Source organism: Lingula anatina, chromosome 7 (genome assembly GCF_051362555.1).
Source record: "Lingula anatina isolate TDL-2025a chromosome 7, LinAna3.0, whole genome shotgun sequence".
NCBI lineage: Eukaryota > Metazoa > Brachiopoda > Lingulata > Lingulida > Lingulidae > Lingula > Lingula anatina.
Genome location: NC_141773.1, coordinates 22,757,501 through 22,780,036, shown reverse-complemented (window position 1 = coordinate 22,780,036; position 22,536 = coordinate 22,757,501). Strand labels below are relative to the sequence as shown.

At 36.5% G+C, this 22,536-nt stretch overlaps 2 protein-coding genes across 4 annotated transcripts in view; both read left to right on the top strand.

The window, feature by feature from the left end:
- Positions 1-14: 14 nt before the first annotated feature.
- Positions 15-19,776, top strand: LOC106150595 (palmitoyltransferase ZDHHC23). 2 transcript variants are annotated; one of them, XM_087018047.1, is made up of 6 exons: positions 15-157; positions 13,451-13,622; positions 14,050-15,002; positions 16,448-16,559; positions 16,797-16,964; positions 17,466-19,776. In XM_087018047.1, the coding sequence occupies exons 2-6, from the start codon at positions 13,501-13,503 to the stop codon at positions 17,752-17,754; spliced, it is 1,644 nt and encodes a 547-aa protein (XP_086874173.1). In that variant the 5' UTR covers positions 15-157; positions 13,451-13,500; the 3' UTR covers positions 17,755-19,776. The 2 variants fall into 2 exon arrangements, with proteins under 2 accessions (XP_086874173.1, XP_086874174.1); XM_087018048.1 differs by lacking the exon at positions 15-157 and adding an exon at positions 3,873-3,893.
- Positions 19,777-19,986: 210 nt separating this feature from the next.
- LOC106150597 (src kinase-associated phosphoprotein 2) overlaps positions 19,987-22,536 on the top strand; it is an 8,783-nt gene continuing 6,233 nt past the window's right edge. For both annotated transcript variants that reach the window (XM_013523493.2, XM_013523492.2), the window contains exons 1-5: positions 19,987-20,148; positions 20,546-20,746; positions 21,347-21,490; positions 21,854-21,958; positions 22,250-22,375. In XM_013523493.2, coding sequence (XP_013378947.2) covers positions 20,109-20,148; positions 20,546-20,746; positions 21,347-21,490; positions 21,854-21,958; positions 22,250-22,375 — 616 coding nt within the window. In that variant the 5' untranslated portion in view covers positions 19,987-20,108. The remainder of the gene's footprint in view (positions 20,149-20,545; positions 20,747-21,346; positions 21,491-21,853; positions 21,959-22,249; positions 22,376-22,536) is intronic.

Genomic DNA, 22,536 nt, shown 5'->3' with positions numbered 1-22,536 from the left:
ATTCTGATTTAAACTGTGTAAATTCTAACTTTACATTTGAATCACGATTAGCTAGCTGTATTTTAGCGAGCAGATTTGGGGATTGTCTTGTGGGTGACACGACCTTGAACTCTACCTGCCGGTATGTGCCGCTGATTAGTGCGGAGTCGTGAGGAAGGTAAATATTTGTTGCTTTGGTTTTAGAAGCTAATCTCATTTTAATACTTTTTATCAACAGGAACTTAGAGAATTTGTTATTGAGACTGCTGTAATACCGTAAGTTTCAGTATTTATTTTTGCAGCGACAAAATATCGCCATATCTTTTGTGAAAATTAAAACCACTCCCCGGTAAATGAGAAGCAAACGCGCCATGCCATTCCCTCCCTCAGAGTAAGAGTCTAAATGATTCATGGCGATTACTTTACTTCTCCACCCCTTTTCCATTCTCATTGTATATCGTGTGGTTATTTCAGAGAGGATTTTATGTTAAGTGAGTAACTTTTCATTTATTTTTATGTTCAAATTAAAAATAAGACCGTCTCTTCTGGTTGTAAAACTTTTTCAGCTTCCATCTGTCAGAAATGATTTAACACTGACCGTGATTTATTATACTTAGGGCGAGTTCTAAAAATACATATACTCCTAATGGACTCTGAAAGTTTTTTCTAAAAATGAGGATTTATTTTGGTCAGAAATATGAATAACCATGACATCTCACTCATATTTTTGTGTATGTTCATGTGTCATGCTAGAATATGAAGGGCACTGAATCATGAACATCCTTTCCCTCTATTGAAGTCTTAGCTTTCACTGTTTTTAAGCAGCACATGAGAGTTTGTGAAAATTTAAATGATTTAAAAAGACCAGTGTGTGTGCTAGAATTTGGCAGATTTATTTGTGTCTTTGACCTCCAATAACAAATTACCTAGAGCTGCTTAAGAATGAATTAATTATTGATTTATCAATGAGGCGTCATGAGTTGGTGACCTGTACCCCTGTTTAATCAATTAGCAGTAGCAGGTTATATGGTGTACACTTTTCATTTCAGGAAATATTTATCATGTTTTATTTTGTATTGATATATTAAAGAGAAACTTACCTACAAATAATCAGTTTCTCTTTTTGATTATATTGATGATTAGTATTTGTATGGATTTGTATATGTATCGGCTGTATGCCTCCAGATAAACATGTTATGTTCACCTGTTTGGTAAATTTTATGTCTGTGTACATCTATAACCAGACGACCCTCAGTTACTGTTCATTTAGAAGTATGTGAAGTATTTTTATGTCTACAAAGGCTGTCAGCCAAATGGTGCCGCCTGCTCAATATAAATAAAAACAACTCATATCTTTTTACAGAGGCATGGTGTAAAGCTTCTGTGTAGATAACAGCTGATTTCCATTCATTCAGATAAGAGAAATCTATATGAAGTTAACCTTGTCACGTTTAACTTGAACCCAGTTAATTTTATTTGCCAGTCACACTGATATTACCATAAAGAGGTGATAGAGCCCCAATAATTGTGTTAAGATCAAGGTGGATAAGCACTTTTTTATCACAGAGGGCCTGATTCTTTTGATAATGAATACTAACGATATGATATCAAATCTTCCCTGAACTGGCAACATAAAGTACCTTTTTTTTATCGAGTAGCCACTGCAGAATTTTGTCACCTTTTTTTCTAACAGAACACAAAGCGGTTATCAATAAAAGATAAAAATAGGAAAAACAAATGTTTCCGGGAGCAAAGTCTGTCTATTCTATGTGCTAAAATTGGTCTCCACTGACTTCAGAACAACACAGAAAGATAAATGATGTCTGTGGAGATGATCTTGTTGAGAGTACACTGAGAAGCAAGTCATTTCTGACTGGACGCGAGATGAGCCCTGTCATCCCATAAATGTCATTATCAACCCACCAGAGACATAAGTACAATCCCATTATGTTTTGTATAGATCTGTGTGTCTCTAGACAGCTGGGGTAGGGGGGATGGAGACCATATGTAGATCTAGCAGTAAGCTAGTGAGTCAAGGTGGTAGTTTAATTCAGGATGGAAATTATATTACTAGTAACTAGAAACAGAAGAGCGCATACATGTAAATTATTATTATTATTATTATTATTATTATTATTCACTGATGGCTCTCTCTATGCTGACTGAATACAGACCATCATTGTCAAAAACTACACTTAATAAATACCAGAATGAAGGTTGAAAATGAGAATTATTTATTGTGAACCATCATATTATTGTGTGCTATATTTTAGTCACTGTTTGCCAGCAAGTCTGACTTGATCCAGATTATGTGTCTGCGTTAGACTGTCTTACTACATCAACCAGAAGGAATTACATAACCCAAGGTGATACATATTATGAAAAATGTATGAGTTGCTTGTGTTCATTCAGAGAATCCGGGTTTGTGGTTTTAATACGTAGATCAGTTATTTCTGAGATGGTCAATTACAAGGCAGTCGTTTTGAGAACGAGTCAGATGTTTGGGAATTTTCCAATTTGTTTTAATTTTTTATGTGGTCAAATCTTGCAGTTATGATCACTGATTACTTCAGCTGCCAATAATTACTATGATGACAACATTGTATTATTTTTCATTAATCAAATATTTCTTATCATCAAGCCAAAAACGGCTGATACAGGAGTACCATAAATTTGATACATGTATTAAATCAGAAATATGCCATACCAGGTATTTTTATAGCCATTAAGACAATGAAGCAATATTGCAACCTGAATTTAGACGTAATAAATCACTGTGCTCAACATATAGGTATCTTTATTGTTCTAGTACTTCCTTCTGCCCGTAGACTACTTTCATAAACTTGAACTTTACATCAAGGTATTAGGGCTGTCTCCTGCCCCCTCTAGTTACCAGGTAGCAGGAACAATATTGTTATTGATTTAGTAATTCTTGGTCTAGTTACTATTCACACGGTGTATTGTTTGAGAGAATAAAGACCACTGCCCTATACAGGTAGACATAAACAAATTGGGTCAAGACTTAATACTGACCTGTGTATTTGTAACCAGGGTCCGGGGAAGGAAAGTTTACACTCAGAAATTGGAAACTCTTGTTGGAGTATTTGAAGGAATAAATCCTTTTTATGGATATACTGAATAGTGAATGTGTGGAAATAGGGGCAGTTTGTATATATTGTCACAGATTTAGGAATGGATTTCAGTTTTTTTCAGTTTAATCAGTTTCAAGATCTGCTGGCCCTAGAATTGTGAAGTTGGAATGTTTACTGATCTTTCATGAATTTAAATTCCACGATAGCTGTACAGAAGCTGGGTACACCATGCTCTGCAAAACGACATTTCCAGCAAGTCTGTGTCTTAATTCACACAAGTGTTTGCCCCCATTCAGAATAGGGGACTAACTAGTCCGAGGGTTAAATATGGCTGACCCACTTGAATACTTTCCCACTGGATATCTATTCAGTGTCTATTAGCAGATTAGATGGCAAGTTTTGCAGTGAGTCGCCATATTTGACCCTCGGACTAGTTAGTCCCCTATTCTGAATGGGGCCCTTGTTTTGTTTGCTTGCTGACATGCCAACATATATATGCATACATCCACACTGTATCACACTTGTAGACAAAATATGACTAGCCCTAAGGGACAGTAAGACTCCACTTGTCTTGTCCAAGCTGGGAAATTACTAGCCTGTAACTGTGAGATATTTCCCACCCAGCGTGATGTGCAGAAACCGTAGGTGGACATTATTTCTAAGGCACGGCCCAGGTTCGTAGGAATCGCAGCTCTTCATTCTGTGTGTAAATGTGCTTTTCATTGGGTGCTTGGTCAGATTTACTCCCAGTGACAAGGTTCCCGCCTCTTACTGCACTCTTACGGTGTCATGGTGCCAATATTACAGCAGAGAGAAAACAAGGTACTAGTAGTCTCGTAACTGTTATTGACTGATAAATTCTTGTCTTGTTCCACAACCAAGCCACTATAAGTCGTAGTTTTTACTATGTGTGATAAGTGCAGCAGTAAGTTTAGTGACGGTACTGCACATAATAATAATTATTAACTTTGCTGGCTTCGTGAAGCCTGTTCATGCTTAGAGTTATCGTATGTTGCATAGTCAACGATATAAAGTCATAGGGTTCTCTTTGACATTGATTCCATCATCTAGTGTCATATCTTTTGTTTTCATGAAAAATGAATTACGAGTATAAATATATGAGTGCACTGACTAGTGCTATATGAATGTGAATGTAATCCCACTTGAAGTATGACCATACGTATTTAGGAATTGCAGATTATTTCATAAGATAAGATATGAGACTGAGGTTTTAAAATTACTGTCAAAGTGGGACAAACTGACCACATCACTAGCCAATTTACTGACCACTTCCTATGGTCCTGTGCAGAGAAAAGGAGAACATAGAATACACCAGCTGTGGTTAAGGATGGTTCATTGTAGAACATGTAATTATCAAAAATTTAAAAAATAAATCTACTTTGTATTATCAGTTTAATTATGAAGTTATGAAAAATAACCAGCTTATGATAGCATGTGTTTTGTCCTTTTTATTCATGTAAAGATGAAATTTCCAGTCCAGTTGTGACAGCCAAGGTTTATGCATACTCTCTCAATAGGATACTGTATGTGGTTAACTGTCTAACCATAGCTACAGCTTCACTGGGAGTGCGGTCTGACACTTCAGAAATCGAATTTCTTTTTTTTTTTTTCCTCTTCTTTTATAGTGTTGACTGAAGTACATGAGCTAAGTGTATTAGGCATTTCATTTTAAGTAGATCTATTTGAGAAGTCAATGATCCCCTATATATATTGATCCGTGACTCACCATGATAATAGCCGCCCTAAACAGTTTAAACGATCCTAAATGGCACTGTCAAAACTCGCCACAACACCTAATTATAAATCAATACCTGCAGCCGTCCCCTCATTGTCTGTGTGGAAGAGCTTTATTGGATTTTGTGGCACTGGGAAATCACGCTTTGGATTAGAATTCATGAAGGAGCAGATGGAGAGGAAGCTGGAAGCTGAGATAAACACTTTGTGGAAGATGGCTGAGAAGACAGCCTTGGTCCATGGTCAGAATTCATAATGGTTGTCAGCCAGTTTACAGTATAATGTATGTGATAAATCACCCCCCCCCCCCCATTCACCCCCATGTATTTGAACATGTTACTAGTATGTTGTTTGGGTCACATCTTGATACATGTCAGTTTGATGGGTGTTTTACCACATATAGGTGTCACTTTGATTACATAATACACAAGACATGGTATATATTTTAATAGTAGGTTGAAGTGGTAGAAATATGTGTGTTGCATGTTGTCTGGTCGTAAAGATAGTGTATGTATGAATTCACAGGAGTCTGAGGATTGTTTGTAAAATGGTTTGGTTTATATACAGAATCCATAACTGATAATTGCTCTTTGAAAATGTCATTTTATTGACATTTGGACCTTGGATTCAATAGTTTTCTCTGCATAAAACTTGGTATTGGCACATCAGAGAATTGGTGTATCACCAAGACAACACTATCTTAATTATTCTTGATATTATTTTATTTTATTTTATTTATTTATTTATTTATTTATTTATTTATTTATTTATTTATTTATTTATTTATTTATTTATTTATTTATTTATTTATTTTTATTATTTTTTTTTATGGAGCAGGTTAGTGCCAGTTTTTTGGCTGTTCATATAAACTGAAACAGAAAACGAAGTCTGGCAGAGAGCAAGATATTTTAATGTTAAAACACTTCCAGCTGGCCTGTAATGACACCTGTAGTGGTGTGGTCAGTGCACTCCTTGTTAGGGCGCATTCCCATTGAAACCACCATTCTACATAGATCGATCCAACTCCACAGGGACTTTCACTGAATACAATCAGCTTAACAGATTAACACGCCTTTTCTTGTTTCCAGCATTCTCCAATAAATCACCAGCTTTTCTGTACTGAGTATTCTATTCAATGCCAGGAGGAGACATAGCATTCCTTGTTAGGGTTATGAACTGGTGAATAATGTACAGATTGTAATATATCAGCTTGCTAGGAAAATGCATCTGGAATGTGGGAAATCGTAGAATGATGGGACCATAATATAATGGCCAACATAATGTCTAGGCATGAATTCAGGTAGTTGAGAGACAGGGTGATGTAGGGCGTATTCCCAGAGCTTTTAGATCGATCTATCCCGCGGGGAGTCTCACTAGATTACTGTCAGATAATCTGGCTAAAATGTCCGTCCCGCCTACTACAAGCTGTAAGGGGGTAATTAACTTTCGTGCCCGCTCGGCTGACAGCTATTTAGTGTGAACCCTTAGGGAGTTAGGTCGATCTAAAGTAGATCGATCTAATCTCTGGGAATGGGGTCGTAGAGAGTACAAGTGGTTTGTACTGGGTAGCAACAGGCAAGAATGGTTTCAAAATAAGTGGATGTTATCACCATGTGAGGTGTGGGACAGGACAGATGGGGATGGGTGTTAAAACAGGGGCGGTTCCAGAGATATTTTCTGACAGTCTTCTAAATTTTCCTTCATTGATCCATCCTCCATTTATGACTGTCTTCTTACAGAAAAAATAAGATGCCGGCCTATGTGAAGCCAAAAAGATTTAACTATCTTCCCGAAGACCTAGAAGACTGCTTCATTCTGCCCCTGTAAAAACATCACTGTTTCAGAATGTGTTTCTAATTATTAGGTTTCACTTTTGTATTCTATTTTGTGGATCGCCAACCCTGAGCCGTTTTTTTTTTCAGCCTTCTTTCTTACTTGAAAGATCTCTCAAGTGAGAATAAGGGGAGTAAACATAAAGATTTTATTAGCAGACAAATATGTCAAAGGTTAAGATATGGCTTTCATGTCTGTGTTTAGATTTAGGTATCAAGAGGTACAAGGTCATCCTGCTAGACACCCTATCAGTCCAATAAACTGTGATTTATAAGTGTCATGTGTCCATATCAGCAACATAGGGCATTTTGTTCTTATCTGCCATTCAGAAGGGGGGGAAGGGGGGAGTGATATGATATGATATGATATCATAGCATTTAAAATTGGAATCCGTAGGTCTGTACTTTGGTATAGGCTAGAGAATTTAGCTATGATCATGTGTGAGTTGATATCAAATGATGAGTAATGATCAGATTATTAAAAAGGGAGTCATATTCAGCAAATAGCAAGTTTTAAAAGATGAACCAAGTGAATATAATAGATCAGAGGTTGCCTGGCTGTTTGAGAGGCTCTTTGAGGGTATTCAGAACAGCAGACTAACACCCCATTTCCATAGATTAGATCGACCTACTTTGGATCGACCTAACTCCCTGGGGGTTCGCGCTGAATAGCTGTCAGCCGGGCGGACACGAAAGCTAATTGCCCCTTACGGCTTGTAGTGGGCAGGGACGGACACTTATGGGGGATTATCTGACGGTAGTCTGGTGAGACTCCCCGCGGTGATAGATCGATCTAAAGTTGTGGGAACAGACCCTAACAGATCCGCGGACCAAATATGGCCGACCCACTTGAATGCTTGATGTGTAAATACCTGCAGGGAATCTATTCAGTGTCTAATCAGGAATTAAATGGCAAGCTTTTTAGTGATCGTCGTATTTGATCCACAGATTTGTTAGTCCACTGTTCTAAATGTGCTCTTCAACAGAGCTACTGTGGCAAAAGTGTATAATACTTAGTTACTGCCCACTCAATGTGAAAAGGTTCTTAGTTTTAACTAGGAAGGAATATGGTCTAGACATAGGTAATGATTCCGGAGTATGTATAGTATTGATGTAAAAGGAGAATACATATGACGTAAACTTTGGAATCGGAAAAGCATCTTGGGGCCGGCTCATATTTTTATCATTGGTTTACTCGAATCATTGGCTTACTGTATTATGATTATGGAGATTTGTGTGTCGGTCTTGTCCTGTATGGGGAATTTAAATACCAAGAATTCCAGATGAATATCCTGTTCATGTTGGACAAATCAATTGCGTAATCATATATATATATTTTACCCAAAGACATAAATTCAATTGTATCCAGATATAGCACTCTCAGACTGTGTTACAAGATTAGTAATTGAATTTTAGATCAATTTGATAACTCATTTACTAGGGAACTGTATGTTGAATGAACTTAACTGTTTCTGTACATAAATAGAGAGACAGTGAATTTTTATTTCCAGCCTGGATTAGACAACTGTGAGTTAACAGGTAAGTACTAGTCAATCCTGCTGTTATTTCCAGTCTGGATTAGACAACTATGAGTTAACAGGTAAGTACCAGTCAGTCCTGCTGTTATTTCCAGTCTGGATTAGACAACTATAAGTTAACAGGTAAGTACCAGTCAGTCCTGCTGTTATTTCCAGTCTGGATTAGACAACTATGAGTTAACAGGTAAGTACCAGTTCATATCCTAATTTTTATATTTTATAAGATCTTAAAATCAAATAGTAATGGAATAGGGCATGAATAGGGCAATCTTAGGCCTCAGAGTCTGTTACATAAACATCGCCTGCATTTGATTTTTTCCATTCCATAACGAAAAAAAAAAAAGAAAATAATACAATTTAAAAATGGCAATATTGACATTTTTAACCCCTGAAATACACATACAAGTACACACCACTGTTACACACACACACTAGCACCCATGTGGTATAAATGATAAATATTTTATGTACCTCAGATAGCTAAAATCACTTCTATGTTCATGAATAAGCCTGCATGATAAAGTGCATGAATTACTAGTATGTTGATTGTATTTCATGAAAAATTGTATTCAGTATTTTATATTGTTTAAAGTGTAGGTGAAATGAGTTATTAATTGACAAGGAATAGTGAATGGTCTGGGCAAAAGATTTTTTTATGTACATCTCTCGTACAAGGGTGTGATTCGGGCGTGAAATTCCATACAGAGCAGAACAAAGACTGACCTGTCAGGGGTCTGGCTGAACCAAAAAAATTGACTGTTTACCTGCAGATCAAAACTATCATCCTTAGTGTGTTTTATGGAGGATTTTCTCAGTGAAATGTGCTAAACTGACGACAGGAAAATACATCATCATTTCGGTGGATGGAGAACGGTCAGAACAAGTAAGAATTGGTGTATTCAGATATCAGTTTTAGGACAATAGAATAAAGAAAGAAGAAACAACACTTGGTTAGCGTTTTGGCTTTAAGAGTTTGCTGAATGTTTCTGAGATGTGAGACCCAGCATCAAGTCTACTTGATTCATGTCAGATATATTTTCAAATGTGGCAAAGCAGATGCTGGTAAACTACCATACCGTACTATTGTAGGTTGATATCAAAATTCTCCTCTGTTTGTGAGTGAAACTACATGGCAAAGTCATTATCTGTGTTTTTATTTCTACTGGTAGGTGAGTCAAGACTTTGAAGCTACTAGTACTACAGCGTGTTTGTGGCAGACAGGTTCAAAACAGCCCAGTTTTCAAGGCTAAAGCATGTTTCCAGTTGTGATAGGTCGGCCCTACTCTACACAGTTCATCTCAGGCTGGGGTTGGGTTCATGCAGTCAGTAAATCCACCCCTCTTTGTCTGGTACACAATATCCTCTGGCAGTGGTAAACTGTGATAAGATTCTGGCTATTAGATCCACTTCCCTGCCATACTGAGATAAGACTGCCTAGTTTTATTGGAAATTCGACTACACCTGGAGTCACGCCAGATTATTATTATAGGCTCAGATTTACTCTGTTTTTTTATGTTTTGTTTTGTTTTTGTTTTTTTTATTGGGTTTGTTTATCTCGAGAAAAGGCCATTTTAAGACAGTGTTACATGATGTAAACTCTATTCAGACATGACTATACTAGTACAAGTTAATATTATATAGTAGGCAGTCAGATAAGGAATTTGATCCATCTTTGACAGTTGAAATATTACCTGAATTAAATATAATATATAATCAGAAAGTCGAAATGGTCTTAGTTTGAACTTGGGCAGGGAAACGGTTCTTGTGTGTGAAAACGTGTATGTAAAGTTCGACTGAGGTAAAATAAAACATGGCATCAAAGTGGTCACAGGATATTTGGAAATCTTGTATTTTATGAAGTAAAGTGCAGGTATAATTAAGGCTGCATGAAGTAAAAGAAGAGTAAAGGCAGTTTGGCCTTTAAAAGCGAAATAGAGATGAATTATAGGTAATAAAAGTATAGGCTTACTTTAAGATAAAAAATTATTTCAACCAAATGGTTGGATGATTTTTGCCAAGTCAACTATTGGATTACAAGTCAGATGCGAGAAAGTGTGTGATTATATTGGGATAAATAATGAAATAGGACCTTTGGTTGGATGATTTTTAAGAATTAGAATGAAATCAATCATAAATTTGGTTCTTAATGTTAAAACGCTTTCTTTTTCTTTGGTCATATTGAAATATTTGTACATAGCATCTAGATTAATAGATGCAGTAGTGAGCCTAGAATATTCCAACTTGGGGTCAATTTCCAAATGTCATTATGATGAAAATTATCGAATGTGTACATAACCCGACTTGCATATTATACAGTAACCTGCATTGCCCATATGTACATATTATATACGGCATTTGAACTCGGTACATCAGAGACAAGATACATGGATCAAATATGGCCGACCCACTTGAAAGCTTACCAGGTTATCCCCACGGGGAATCTATTGAGTATCTGTTAGAGGATTAAATAGTAAGCTTTCAAGCAGGGCCCTGTAACTCGAGAGCATTGCACATTGTGACCAAGCGCAAGGGTCTTGATTCCATAACTCATCCATACTCGTCCCATATAATACATTGTAGCCTTTATGTGATATTGCTATTCGCAATTTACACGATGCTTTTGAGTTACGAGGCCCAGGTCAGCCATATTTGATCGATAGATCTGTTAGTCTGAGGCGGGAACTACTTGTTCTGAATGTGTCCTTTCTCAGTAACAATGCCTTAGACCCCATTTCCAGAGATTAGATCGATCTACTTTAGATCGACCTAACTCCCCGGGGGTTCACGCTAAATAGCTGTCAGCCAGATGGACACGAAAGTTAATTACCCCCTTACAGCTTGTAGTAGGCGGGACGGACATTTAAGCCGGATTATCTGAAAGTAATCTAGTGAGACTCCCCGCGGGGATAGATCAGTCTAAAAGCTCTGGGAATACAGCCTTAGTAACTGAAGGGTGGGGGTGGCTTATTGCCCTACATGTTGCTTGTAAGTTTATTTCTTTGTATTGGAGGCCTTTGTGTCTATTACAAAAACTAGTTAATAATAATCGTTTACGAATAATACAAATGTTAATCCTTTCTGCTCTCTTTCTTATATTGACCTTTTAGTTTTTGCCTTTGGCAAATAATTTGCAGTTTTCATTGATGCACATATATTTTTTGAAAATTTTATCAGTGTAAACCACTGTACAGTGGGCAATGTGAATTAAAAAAAAAAAAAACACTTTTCACACACTAAAACTTCCCAATGACAGCATGGACAAATCCTCTGATCCCAAAACTTGCCCCTCTGTCTCAATTTTCAATTCCAAGAAGATGATGCTAACATCTAAAAGGGTATGTAAGGTATGTGATGTCACAGTGCATTGTGCTGTAATGTAGCATACAGCTACTGTGTGTCATGTTACATTACATACATTGTTATTTAGGTGAGTGATACACATGGGGTGGGAGGGACCAGAGGTGACTTAGTTAGGGAGTGTAGGCGGGGGTGGTTTTTATTTTGATTCAAACTGAAAAAGAAGCCCCAAATATGGTTGGATGCTCAGTGAATCATCAAGATTGTGTGAATCTAAGGTGATGGGTACTGGGCAATCAGATATGGGAATATTTTGGGCATTTTCCTTGGATGACTGGGTGAATGGGAATGAAAGGTTAGGAGGTCTCAGATAGACAAGGATGGAATTTAGATGAGAGATTTTATTTCTTCTAGGTATGTCAGTAATTTAGATTACTTTGACCCCAGTTGGGTGAATATAGCTGAATATACTCACTAGGCTGCTATTTTTTTCTTTCGAAATCCAGCAAAATCCCACTTGCTTTATTCTAAATTGTGAGACTGGGAGCTGTCATGTTGACTTACATTGTATGTTCACAATCTCAACCGCAACTTGAACGTTGCAGCTCTGTGGTTATCTTGTCTAGCATCATTGATTTTCCTAAAGAAAACCTGACTGAGACATGTCATATTGATAAACCGGACATGGTTACGTAAGATGTCTTTTCTTGTACCCTGTTTTAAAAGTTTTTTTAAAAAACTCTTAAACTAGCAGTGAATGGTCCGGTGATCATTTCACAAAGTAAGAATTAAAAAGAATTTTGAATCGCTTCTAGATGTACAGGCGTATCAATGGAAAAAATCTAATTTGACAAAAATGTTGCCTCGTATGTGATTTTTAAAGATAGATGGGCAAGACTTTTCTTGTAGAAAGATGGACTTATTTTTTTTTGGGGGGGGGGGTATATTTAAAAAGAAGGAGGGTGCTTGCAAAGGATAACAGAAATAAATCAATCACATGAGGTTTAAACAACAACAACACATCTTTGTCCATGTGCCAGTATATTGAACTTGGAAATATGTGGTCATCTGAAGAGCATCATAGATAAGCCTCTTAAACCCTTTTGGTTTCTATATTTACTAAGTGCTTTAGTCCTGATCGTAACTAGCATGAGTGATGTCATATTCTAGTGCATGAAAAAGGACAGGAGTTGTCAGCAAGATGAGGACAGAATTCCATGAAGGAAATGGTCAGTTGTCAAAGTAATACAAGGGAAAACTGAATGATCTGTATATTAAAACTCATGAAGTGAAGTTGTTTACATTTATTTGCATAGTGAATAAGCATATATATATGTAATGCTATCAGAGTGCTATCTTATCTATATATTTTTTAATGTCTGTGTGAGGCCCCCATGCATTGTGACTAGAGACTCAGCGTGTAGATAAATCCTGACAATAGATCATAAAATGCTCTTGTATACCCACACATAACTATTTATGTGATTATGGTCTTTATTTATTATATATATATGTTGACATCATTGTACATTTTTATCAGTTCTACCTGATGTATAAGTATGGAATAAAGCATGTCACATTGCCACTTGGCAGTGGAATTGTGCTGGCAGAACTTGGTGCCTGTTAGCATGATCACAATGATCTGCAGATCAGCACACAGACTGTTGTTTTGATTGCATACAAGATACTGGCAATCTATTGACCTGTGACTTGGATGAGACAATCTAGGCTATAGATAAGTCAATATTGTTCTGGTTAAGAATTGCGATACCCTGTTGAGTGAGTATATAAAATACATAGTACAAGAGCCGAATAAACCTTTATTATTTGTTTTCAGAATGTTTTCTCAGTGTGGCATCCTAAGATAAATTATGTAGTTTCCATTTTTAATGTATTACATTATAATATAAAATATACAGTACAAGAGCCGAATAAACTTTTAATCATTTTCTTTCAGAATGTTTTCCCAGTGTGGCGCCATCTAGTGAGTAGCGGCCAGGCAGTATTATGTCAGTAGCCAGTGAGGAGGGGAGTCTCTGTTGCTGCGAGTACATAAATAACCAAGGAGAGAAACAGCACATCTTACAATGTCTGTGTGAATGTGACGCCCTGGACCAGGCCTGCGACAGGTAGCTGTTCTAATGGATAAATAATAATATACTGTCTAATTACTGGACTTTTTAATGATTAGATATATTACTGTTCACAGTAGTTTTTTTTTTCTCATAAACATACCTTCTGTCTACTTAAAGCATCAATTTTGTTAAGTTTTGTAGAAAATGTTGTTTGTTGCGGCAGTAGACAGTTTACAAATTTTCCAAATTACAATTTTTTTAATAAACTAAATGGTAGCCCTGTGGTACATGTTTACTAGTATTAAAAAAAGCAGTATTTTGGCACTTTCCATTATTTCTGTAAGCAATGCTGGGGTCAGTAGTCACTTGTACAGCATCTTACTAAAGAATTTGTCAGAAATGAATTCTGAAACTTAAAAACAAAACTTGGAATTACAAGTGTATGTCTGTGACATAATGCCTTCTTACATTCTCTTTCCAGGCTGGTCTCATTTCATTCCATCCCGCCAGACACACTAGATGACATTTATGTCACATGTGAGGACAGATGTCGAATCCCAGGCCTGACGGGAAAAGGTGCTATCAAGATCCCCCTAGACGTGGCGTTCCCTACTCTGACTGTGCCAATATGTCTTCTTATCGCTGCTATGCACATCTACTTCACATGTATTGTGATACCACTTATCCCAGTGCTCATGTTTGTGTTCTATCACCACTGGAAACGGAGGACTAAACGTGGCAGAACGCGGTTATTCTTCACATGGGGGGTGAACTCGGTGCTATTTTTGACTTTTCTGTTTGACCTCATTCTGTACCAAGAGTTTCAGGTGGCCACAGTGCACGCTGTGGTGCTTCACCTCATTCTGGCAGCTATGTTTGTCATGTTGTTTCTCGCTAAACGTGATCCAGGGATAATACATTCCAGAGATGCACATTCCTTCAGGAAGGCCAAGAGCTCAGATCAGACCACTCAGATAGTGTTAGACTCTGAGGAACAAAAGCAGCCTCAGCAGAATGGGACTGCTGTCACTTCACACTCCAACAGATACTGCGCGACAAGCTGCACCAGCAGAATCCGCAGGATCAGTCACTCTGAGGATGGCTCATATTACATCATTAGTTCTAGTGAGGACCAGAAATATTCCAATGGATACACACATTTAACCAATGGTTTCAATCACCATGCCAACGGCCTCAATGGCAGCCATTTTATGAATGGAATACACCATGAAGATTATTACTCTAGCAACCATCACTATAGTAACCACATTGACAACTGTCACTATGGTAACCACATTGACAACCATCACTATGGTAACCACATTGACAACCGTCAACACAGTAATGGCTATTCAGGGTACAAAAATGGCACTGTCCCTGCCACAAAAATTCTGGAAGAGGATGTCACATGGATAGATTCTAGACCTTTTAAAGGTAAATATTGATAAGAAATGTGCCCAGTTTAAAAATGCCCCACTGTGACATTTTTCTGTCTGAATCTCCTGTCTTTCCCCAATTCAGACCTGGAAAATGATAAAACCCCTCAAATTAAAATACATTTTTGCAAATTAAAGACTTTTTTTGATTAAGAGGAAGTTTTGTTCAAACCCCCTTAAAACCACACACACACAGACACACACACTCATGCACCCCCCCCCCCCTCCCGTAAGGGGAAGTATATGGTCGTAGTATCCAGGGCCCTATACTACAATGAAATCAGTTTCCATGAATAACGAATCCATTTCAACAAGCTCCAAGCTTACAGTTTCATGAGATTTAGACACTCCTTTTTCCCCCAACCAAATTAGTTAAATACCCAGGTGCCTTTCATTTCAACCTATCCTAGTCATATGACTGTTAGTATACTTTTGTACAAGTTGTTCACTGCCATCATGTGCTCTCCATCAGAGGTCAGCTAGGTGATGAATTACTTTTTATTTTTCCAAAATTCTCACAGTACTACTACTACAGAAAATTCAAAGAAGTAGCCAGATAAACATCTGTGAATGTCTAGCAAAAAAAAAAAAATTCTCTCTATGACTCTGTTAGATGGTATCACTGGTGTGTTGAGCTGCATTAATATTACTGTCATCAGCTGTATTAAGACAGTAATAGATACACATGGTTTATCACCCATTGCTCACCAGATCAATATTAATGAAAATGGATTCCTCCTGGGGTGCTAGTCACATGTATTGGTCTGGATAAGAGTTCTTGGCTTGGATGGAGATTATTGTTTTAGCAATTACCATATAGCTGTGGAGGCCACATTCCCAGTGAAGCTATTGTTTTACCTAGATTGATCCTACTTTGTGGGGACTCTCTCTGAACATAATCAGATTAACATGCATTGAGTTGAAAACAGGAAAGCTGGTGATTACACCAGTACAGTGGAAAAAAAAGAGGTGTGTTAATCTGTTAATCTGATTGCATTCGGCAAGAGTCCTTGCTGAGTGGGAGCGATCTGCATTGAAGAATAGTATCACTGGAAATGAGCCCTAGGTGTGGTGCAGCTGTCACGTCATTGTCTGTAAAGTATGTCCAATATCTAATAGTGGTAGACTTCAAGTTGAGAAATGTGCTTTTATAGAGCCAGACATAGATGTATGAATGTTGACTTTATGTTCATTTAGTTGAAATAAATATATGTATATTTGTTAAGTTACACCTTCACGTTTATTGGCTACAGTTCATATATTTGGTTTTTTTATTTTATAACATAATGACAAATTCTCAGATGTGTTTAGATATGAGGCAGACAAGAAGTAGACTTTATAGATAGCAAATTACATATATCTTTTATTATTATTATTATTATTATTATTATTATTATTATTATTATTATCCATGTATTGATTTTGATGACCTTGACCTTTTAGATGGGCACCTGATGACGTGGTGTGACAAGTGCTTAGTGCGCAAACCTCCACGCTGTGGACACTGCAGTATATGTAACGCGTGTGTGCAGCTACGAGACCACCACTGTGTTTGGTATGTACTGAGTGTGGCGGTGTACACATGAATGCACATGTAGTGCATGCGAACAGCTGTAATGCGTATGCCTAGTGGGTTTTGTCTAACACATAATGACATGGAATTGAATTTGATCCCATAAGTATGAAACTTTTGACAATTTGACATTTTTCTTTAACATTTTGAGTTTGAAAATTAAGTCTTTAAGTCAATTGTAAAGTTGTTAACAGTTTTGCTATTATTTCTATATTTCAGGATAGACAGTTGTATAGGCGTCCACAACCAAAGACCATTTGTATTAGCCATCATCTTGTTCATCGTCGCAGGGTTCTATGGGACGTATCTAACATTTAGTGTCATCTATGATGCGGATCAGAATTATTCATTTTCCCATTGGTTGACCCTTGTTTATCATTTTTACTCGTGAGTATAGTCGTTTAATGTTGTTAATGGGATATTTAATGCTGTGTTCAGATTAGAAATAATTGGTACTAGCAGGATCGATCTCAGCGGGAATTCAATCACCTTAATTATCTGGCACGCCCCCTCGTAAAGCAAGATGAACGACATCATGGAACACAAAGGTATTCGGATTTTACCTAAGTACTTTAAGTTATGAGGGGGGCATGCCAGACAATTAAGCTAATTACATTGACTGCACCTCAGCGAGAGTCCCAGCTGAGGTAGATGGATCCTTCTATTCTGAACACAGCCTTTCTTCTCTTTATTCCAATTTTGTACTTTTGTCTAAAATTGATTTGTGTTTATTCATGTAATTTAACTTTATTAAAATTGTCAAATAAGGGTGTCTATTAAAATCAAAATAATAAAGTGTAAAATGATGTCCTGAGATTTTTTTTTTTCAATTTTCTGCCAATCGTCTCATATCTCCTGACCTGATGTTATTGATCTTGATGATTTCAGTACCTCGCTGTGTTTTGTTGGAGCGTTATATTCTCTGCTGGCATCTCTCCTGATGTGCGTGCCACTGTTCAACCAGTTAGTCGTTATCTCACAAGACCTTACCTGTCAGGAGCTGCATCAGGCATCTGTGAGAAAACTCACCAAAATGTGCGGACTGTATGCCACCAAAAATGTGAATAACAATGGGATCTTGAAAAACTTGATCAACTTTGTGTTGGGCACGAGAAAACTGCAATATCTCCCCGTACAGAGTATGGAAATGAAAATAAAGACGGCTCATATACTGTAACTATATTTAAACTATGCCAAAACTGCAGAACTTACAAAAAACAAATAAATAAATAAATAAACAGACAACAAGAAGTTCATCTGCAAAATCCTTTGCCTGAGAAGACAATGATTTTCTATATAGTGGGCAAGGGACTTAAACTTTCTTTCATATTTCTGCAAATTGTCTCTTTTTCCATGAAAATTTCTATTTTTCTTACATATTTTTTTAACATCACCTTTTTTCATACTAATACTCCTGTGCAGTATTATTGCTCACATAATGTATTTTGCAAGTCTTAACCAATTCCGTTGGATATTAACTTTTTTGTATGTAGTTGATTATTGAGGCACACACTTAGACTAATGTACCAGTTTGTCAGGTCTTTTTTACCATCCCTATCAATTTTGGTCAGTATTGAAATACAGCAAGGACGGTAAAAACTTGAAAATTTTGCCACTTAAAAATTAATTAATATCTTTAAGTACCTGAATCTGACTTGTCCATATTAGGTGACAAACTTCAAAAATTATCAAGAGGCCCGTTTTCAAGTTTGGTGAAATTTCTATGTGTAAAAAAATTAAATTGGCAGAGAATCCTCTTCTGACAAAATTTCCAAGACTGACTAAATTTTCAAGTATTTACCGTATCAATCAGTTTGGTAGTAGAAGTATTGCAGTGTTGGAACACTTTCTGTGTGATTTGTTTTTTTGCCTTCCACTATGAAAATATTTAGGTTCTGGATTTGTGTCAAATGTGAACGTCTGCACCAAGCCAAATTTTATTGAAAGCTAGAAACACTAATGTAAGATTGCTTCCCTCCACAACATGTTGAACTTTTATATCAGTTATTATTTATCATTTATTTTCTCAATTTTTACTCCTATTACTCTTGAGATTGGATATGATTTCTATATAATTTTAATGACTTAATATCCAGAACTATGGATCTGAAGTGATACACTTAAACAAAAAGCCAGTAAAAAAACTCCATTTACAGGTATTATCTGATTCTGCTCATCTGTCAGTATTTCAATACTATAACCAATGCATTCTTAATATCAGTTTATTTTTTGATGTACAGAGAATATGTAAGTGTGATATGAACACTTATAATAAGATTGCATGTCTTTTTTTCTCCTAATATGCAAGACCAGATGTGTGCACTCATCTGTTTATATTTACTGATTTTATTGTTGTAATTGTTGTTGATGAAAAAAAGATACAGCCTTCTCAATATAAGAATGTATTGTTTGTATACTTTTTGTAGTCTTGCAATGTTTTGGTCAGTAAGAAATTGTAAAACTGGCACTTATTTATTCTGGTGTTTTGATATATATTTGCTTCTTGTTTCATTTAAACGGAGAAATAGATTTTTGATGTTGGAGACTCTTTGCAACAATATATATTTGTAAACTTCAGTACACAGTTTAAGGAAAGCAAATTCTGTAGAATATCAAGGTTTTTATCACTAGAAATTATGCCTGCAGATCTGTACAAGAGTGGGTGGCCAGCCACAAAAGGGAGAGAAGAGCGAACAAGCGCTTTTACACTCAACCAAAATGTTGGGAAACATCGTTATTTTTTATAATTATAAAATGACTGTATGAGTATAAGGTAAATATTTTAACCAAATGTAGATGGATAATGCTCCCACCAGTAATTTCTATATATACTGAAGATTTTCCCACTGCATTACATTGTTTGTTTTTTTGTTTATTTTTTTAATCGAAAAACAATTTAATGTTTCTTAACTTTTTTGGTCCAGTGTATTGAGAACAAATAGACTTTAATGATACAAAATTCCTCCTAGACTCCTAGACAAAAGGTGTGACCATGGAAGATGATAGTAAGATATATGTTGTTTTGTCATAAGTAAATTCCTTCCTGCATTCCCAGGGCTCATGTATATACCTATGGCACTGTCTCTACAGGGTATAGTTCTATTTTTCTATGTTGTTCATCAGTGCACTTTGTTACAACAAGGTACCAATGTTGCATTTTGGGTGTAGTGATTCTAATAAAGCTGATTCTGCAGTATTATCCATTTCTTTGTTATTTTCTTACTTTTCGCCAATTCTGATGCGCGACTGTGATTTATCTTTTTGGCTGCAAGCCAAGAGTGAAATGTTTGAGTAATTACTTTAAGTTGCTTGAAAAAGTAATTTTTCTGATTTTTTTTTTTCAAATGAAGATGTTGCAATATTGGCCCTGAGATCCCACCCCTCCAAATAAAGTGAATAATAAGTCGTGTAGCTTGTCTTGGATTTGACCGGTAGTGCTGCGCCCTATGATTTATTATTCGCCATCAAACTTCCGCATTCAACTTCCTTGTCTGCACTTGAACATGAATAACTTTGTTTTAAGTTAGTAAAATGTCTCTATTTGCCGAGAAGATCAAGTTTTTCATTCACGGTAAGTAAAATAGAACCAAACGCGAAGTCATCTTGTAAAGAACACGATAGATTTTATTTTTGAGATTGTCTACTAGTATGGGGGCTAGTATGTATCAAAAACAACAAATTCTTAACTGCTTCCTCTGGCTTAAGTTAGTGGAAAATGTTCAACTCCGTAGAGAATCCACGGTAGACGGTGTCAGCAAACGCTAGCCACGGATTTATCTTAACTTATTGCACTGTACGAGTTAACGAAAGAGAGTGTAGTAAGGGTTCATATGTGGAGGTCGAAGCTAATTTTGTGTTTATGAATTTCCCTTTTTATCATTAAGACGCACGCTAGTACAGGGTATCCTCTGTCCATATTATAGATATTGTCATTATCGTTACTCTTCTCTTCTCTCCCTTAAAAACAGATGTTGACTCATTTCTAAGTCAAACACTGAAGAAAGAAAAACTATCAAAACAAGCCAAGACTGAGAAAGATGGCATAATAGAGCAGCTTATACAGCTCCGTAATAGTTATCCACAGCTTAAAATCAGTGATGAAGAGGCTATAGTCACGCCCTCATCACCAACGCCATCATCATCCTCTGTTAAACAAGCGGATGAGGAAAGTGAGTATTGGTGCTTTCTTTCATTTCTCTCTCTCTCTCTCTCTCTCTCTCTCTCTCTCTCTCTCTCTCTCTCTCTCTCTCTCCTTTGCATGAACTTTATTAATTAAATGTATATAGGTACTGTGTATGCAGTGTTATAATCTTCTTATAAATTCTATATGAATCATATATATATGTAATATGTATATAGAGGTTAGGTTATGTTGTACATTTTTATTTCTGACATTGTTTCTCAACCTGTACTAGCATTGTACACACTGCCCCCTCCCCCCCCCTTAAACACACACACACACACACACATACACATACACAAACACACACACACATAGACACACACATACACATACACACACACATGCACACGCACACACACACACACACATACACGCACACACACCAAAAAAAAAAAATAATAATAATAATAATAAAACAAGTACAACAAGTGCAACTTATGAGACATTTCCATACAAGTAAAAAATTTCCATAACTTTGTCTGACTTATTACAGTAAATTTTGCTGGCCAAAATTTTGCTATCTTTGTTCCCTCACCCCTCAACAGAATCTGTTATGTACAATACAATATTAATGATGCTATTCCAGATTATGAGTACACAGATGCTGAGGGTCCCATCACCTCCACACCAAAGCCAGCACCAGAGGACAACGAGGAGTTGTACGAGGACACTGAAAATGCCAGTGGAGGCTCCTTCAGCAAGAATGAAACTGACAGCGTACACTCTGAAGGTACTGTATGAACTCACTTACTTACTTCTCCCCATCGCTGCACCTCCTCCCCTCCACTCTGAACAATAATGATAAGACAACACAGCCTGACCAGACTTAAAATGCAACTGTACAACTTTACCTCCCCCCCCCCCACTCAGGTCCCCTCCTGCTCCCCCTCCCCAATCCGCCCCCCCCAATGTATAGTTTGAACTGTTTATGTTGGTAACTTCTTTACAGATTTCACCAGATCATTAAACATTTAGTAGTGTTGAAGGATCTCAGTTTAGCATCTGAATTTTGCAACATTTGAAATATTTTATCCTGCAATTTTATTTTTAGTTTGATTATTTTGTTTATTTTTTAAAATATTATTTACTCCAGATGTCCCTGTCACAGTAGAAGATGTTGCAATCAAGAATATTCCTGCCAGTGAGATGACCCCAGACAAAGTGCTGGTGTCAGGATTCTTGGAGAAGAAACGAAAAGGTGTTTAAAAGAAGTGGAAATATTCAGCTGATAAATTTAATGGGAAAAACTATGTTCAGTTAATAAGACTTAACCTAATTAGTTAACCATGGTATATGAGAGTACTTGTATTATTCTACATTTCATTTAATATTTTAGATATTTTTTTCATAATTTGCAGTAACACTGATGTTAAAAAACAGAGAAGGATAAAAACAAAACGTTGCTCATAAATTTCATTGGATTTGAAAAAAATGATGGTGACATTGTTTTGGTATTTTAAATGTCATCCCATTTTATGTGTACATTCAGAAAAAGGATTACTAACACGTGTAGCGAATCAATATCAGAAACGATGGTGTGCCATTCTAAATGACAAGTTCTACTACTACGAGAAACCTACATCGAAACAGCAGCAAGGGGCTTTTATTTTAACAGGTAAAGTTTTAAGAATTATTTATTTTTCACAGTATATCTAAGGTAATTTTAGAGATGAATTCTTTGTGACCAGCAAGTAGGAATTTACTGATAAAAATGCATATCAAGTTTGATATTTTATGAATTGATATTTATTATTTTATTATATGTTTTTGTTTCCA

What these genes read in the sequence shown, in the direction of transcription:
- LOC106150595 (XM_087018047.1), top strand. Translation starts at nt 13,501, where the DNA reads ATGTCAGTAGCCAGTGAGGAGGGGAGTCTCTGTTGCTGCGAGTACATA. An exon ending in AGATTCTAGACCTTTTAAAG is followed by an intron (nt 15,003 to 16,447) that starts GTAAATATTGAT and finishes TTGACCTTTTAG; the next exon opens with ATGGGCACCTGATGACGTGG. An exon ending in CGAGACCACCACTGTGTTTG is followed by an intron (nt 16,560 to 16,796) that starts GTATGTACTGAG and finishes TCTATATTTCAG; the next exon opens with GATAGACAGTTGTATAGGCG.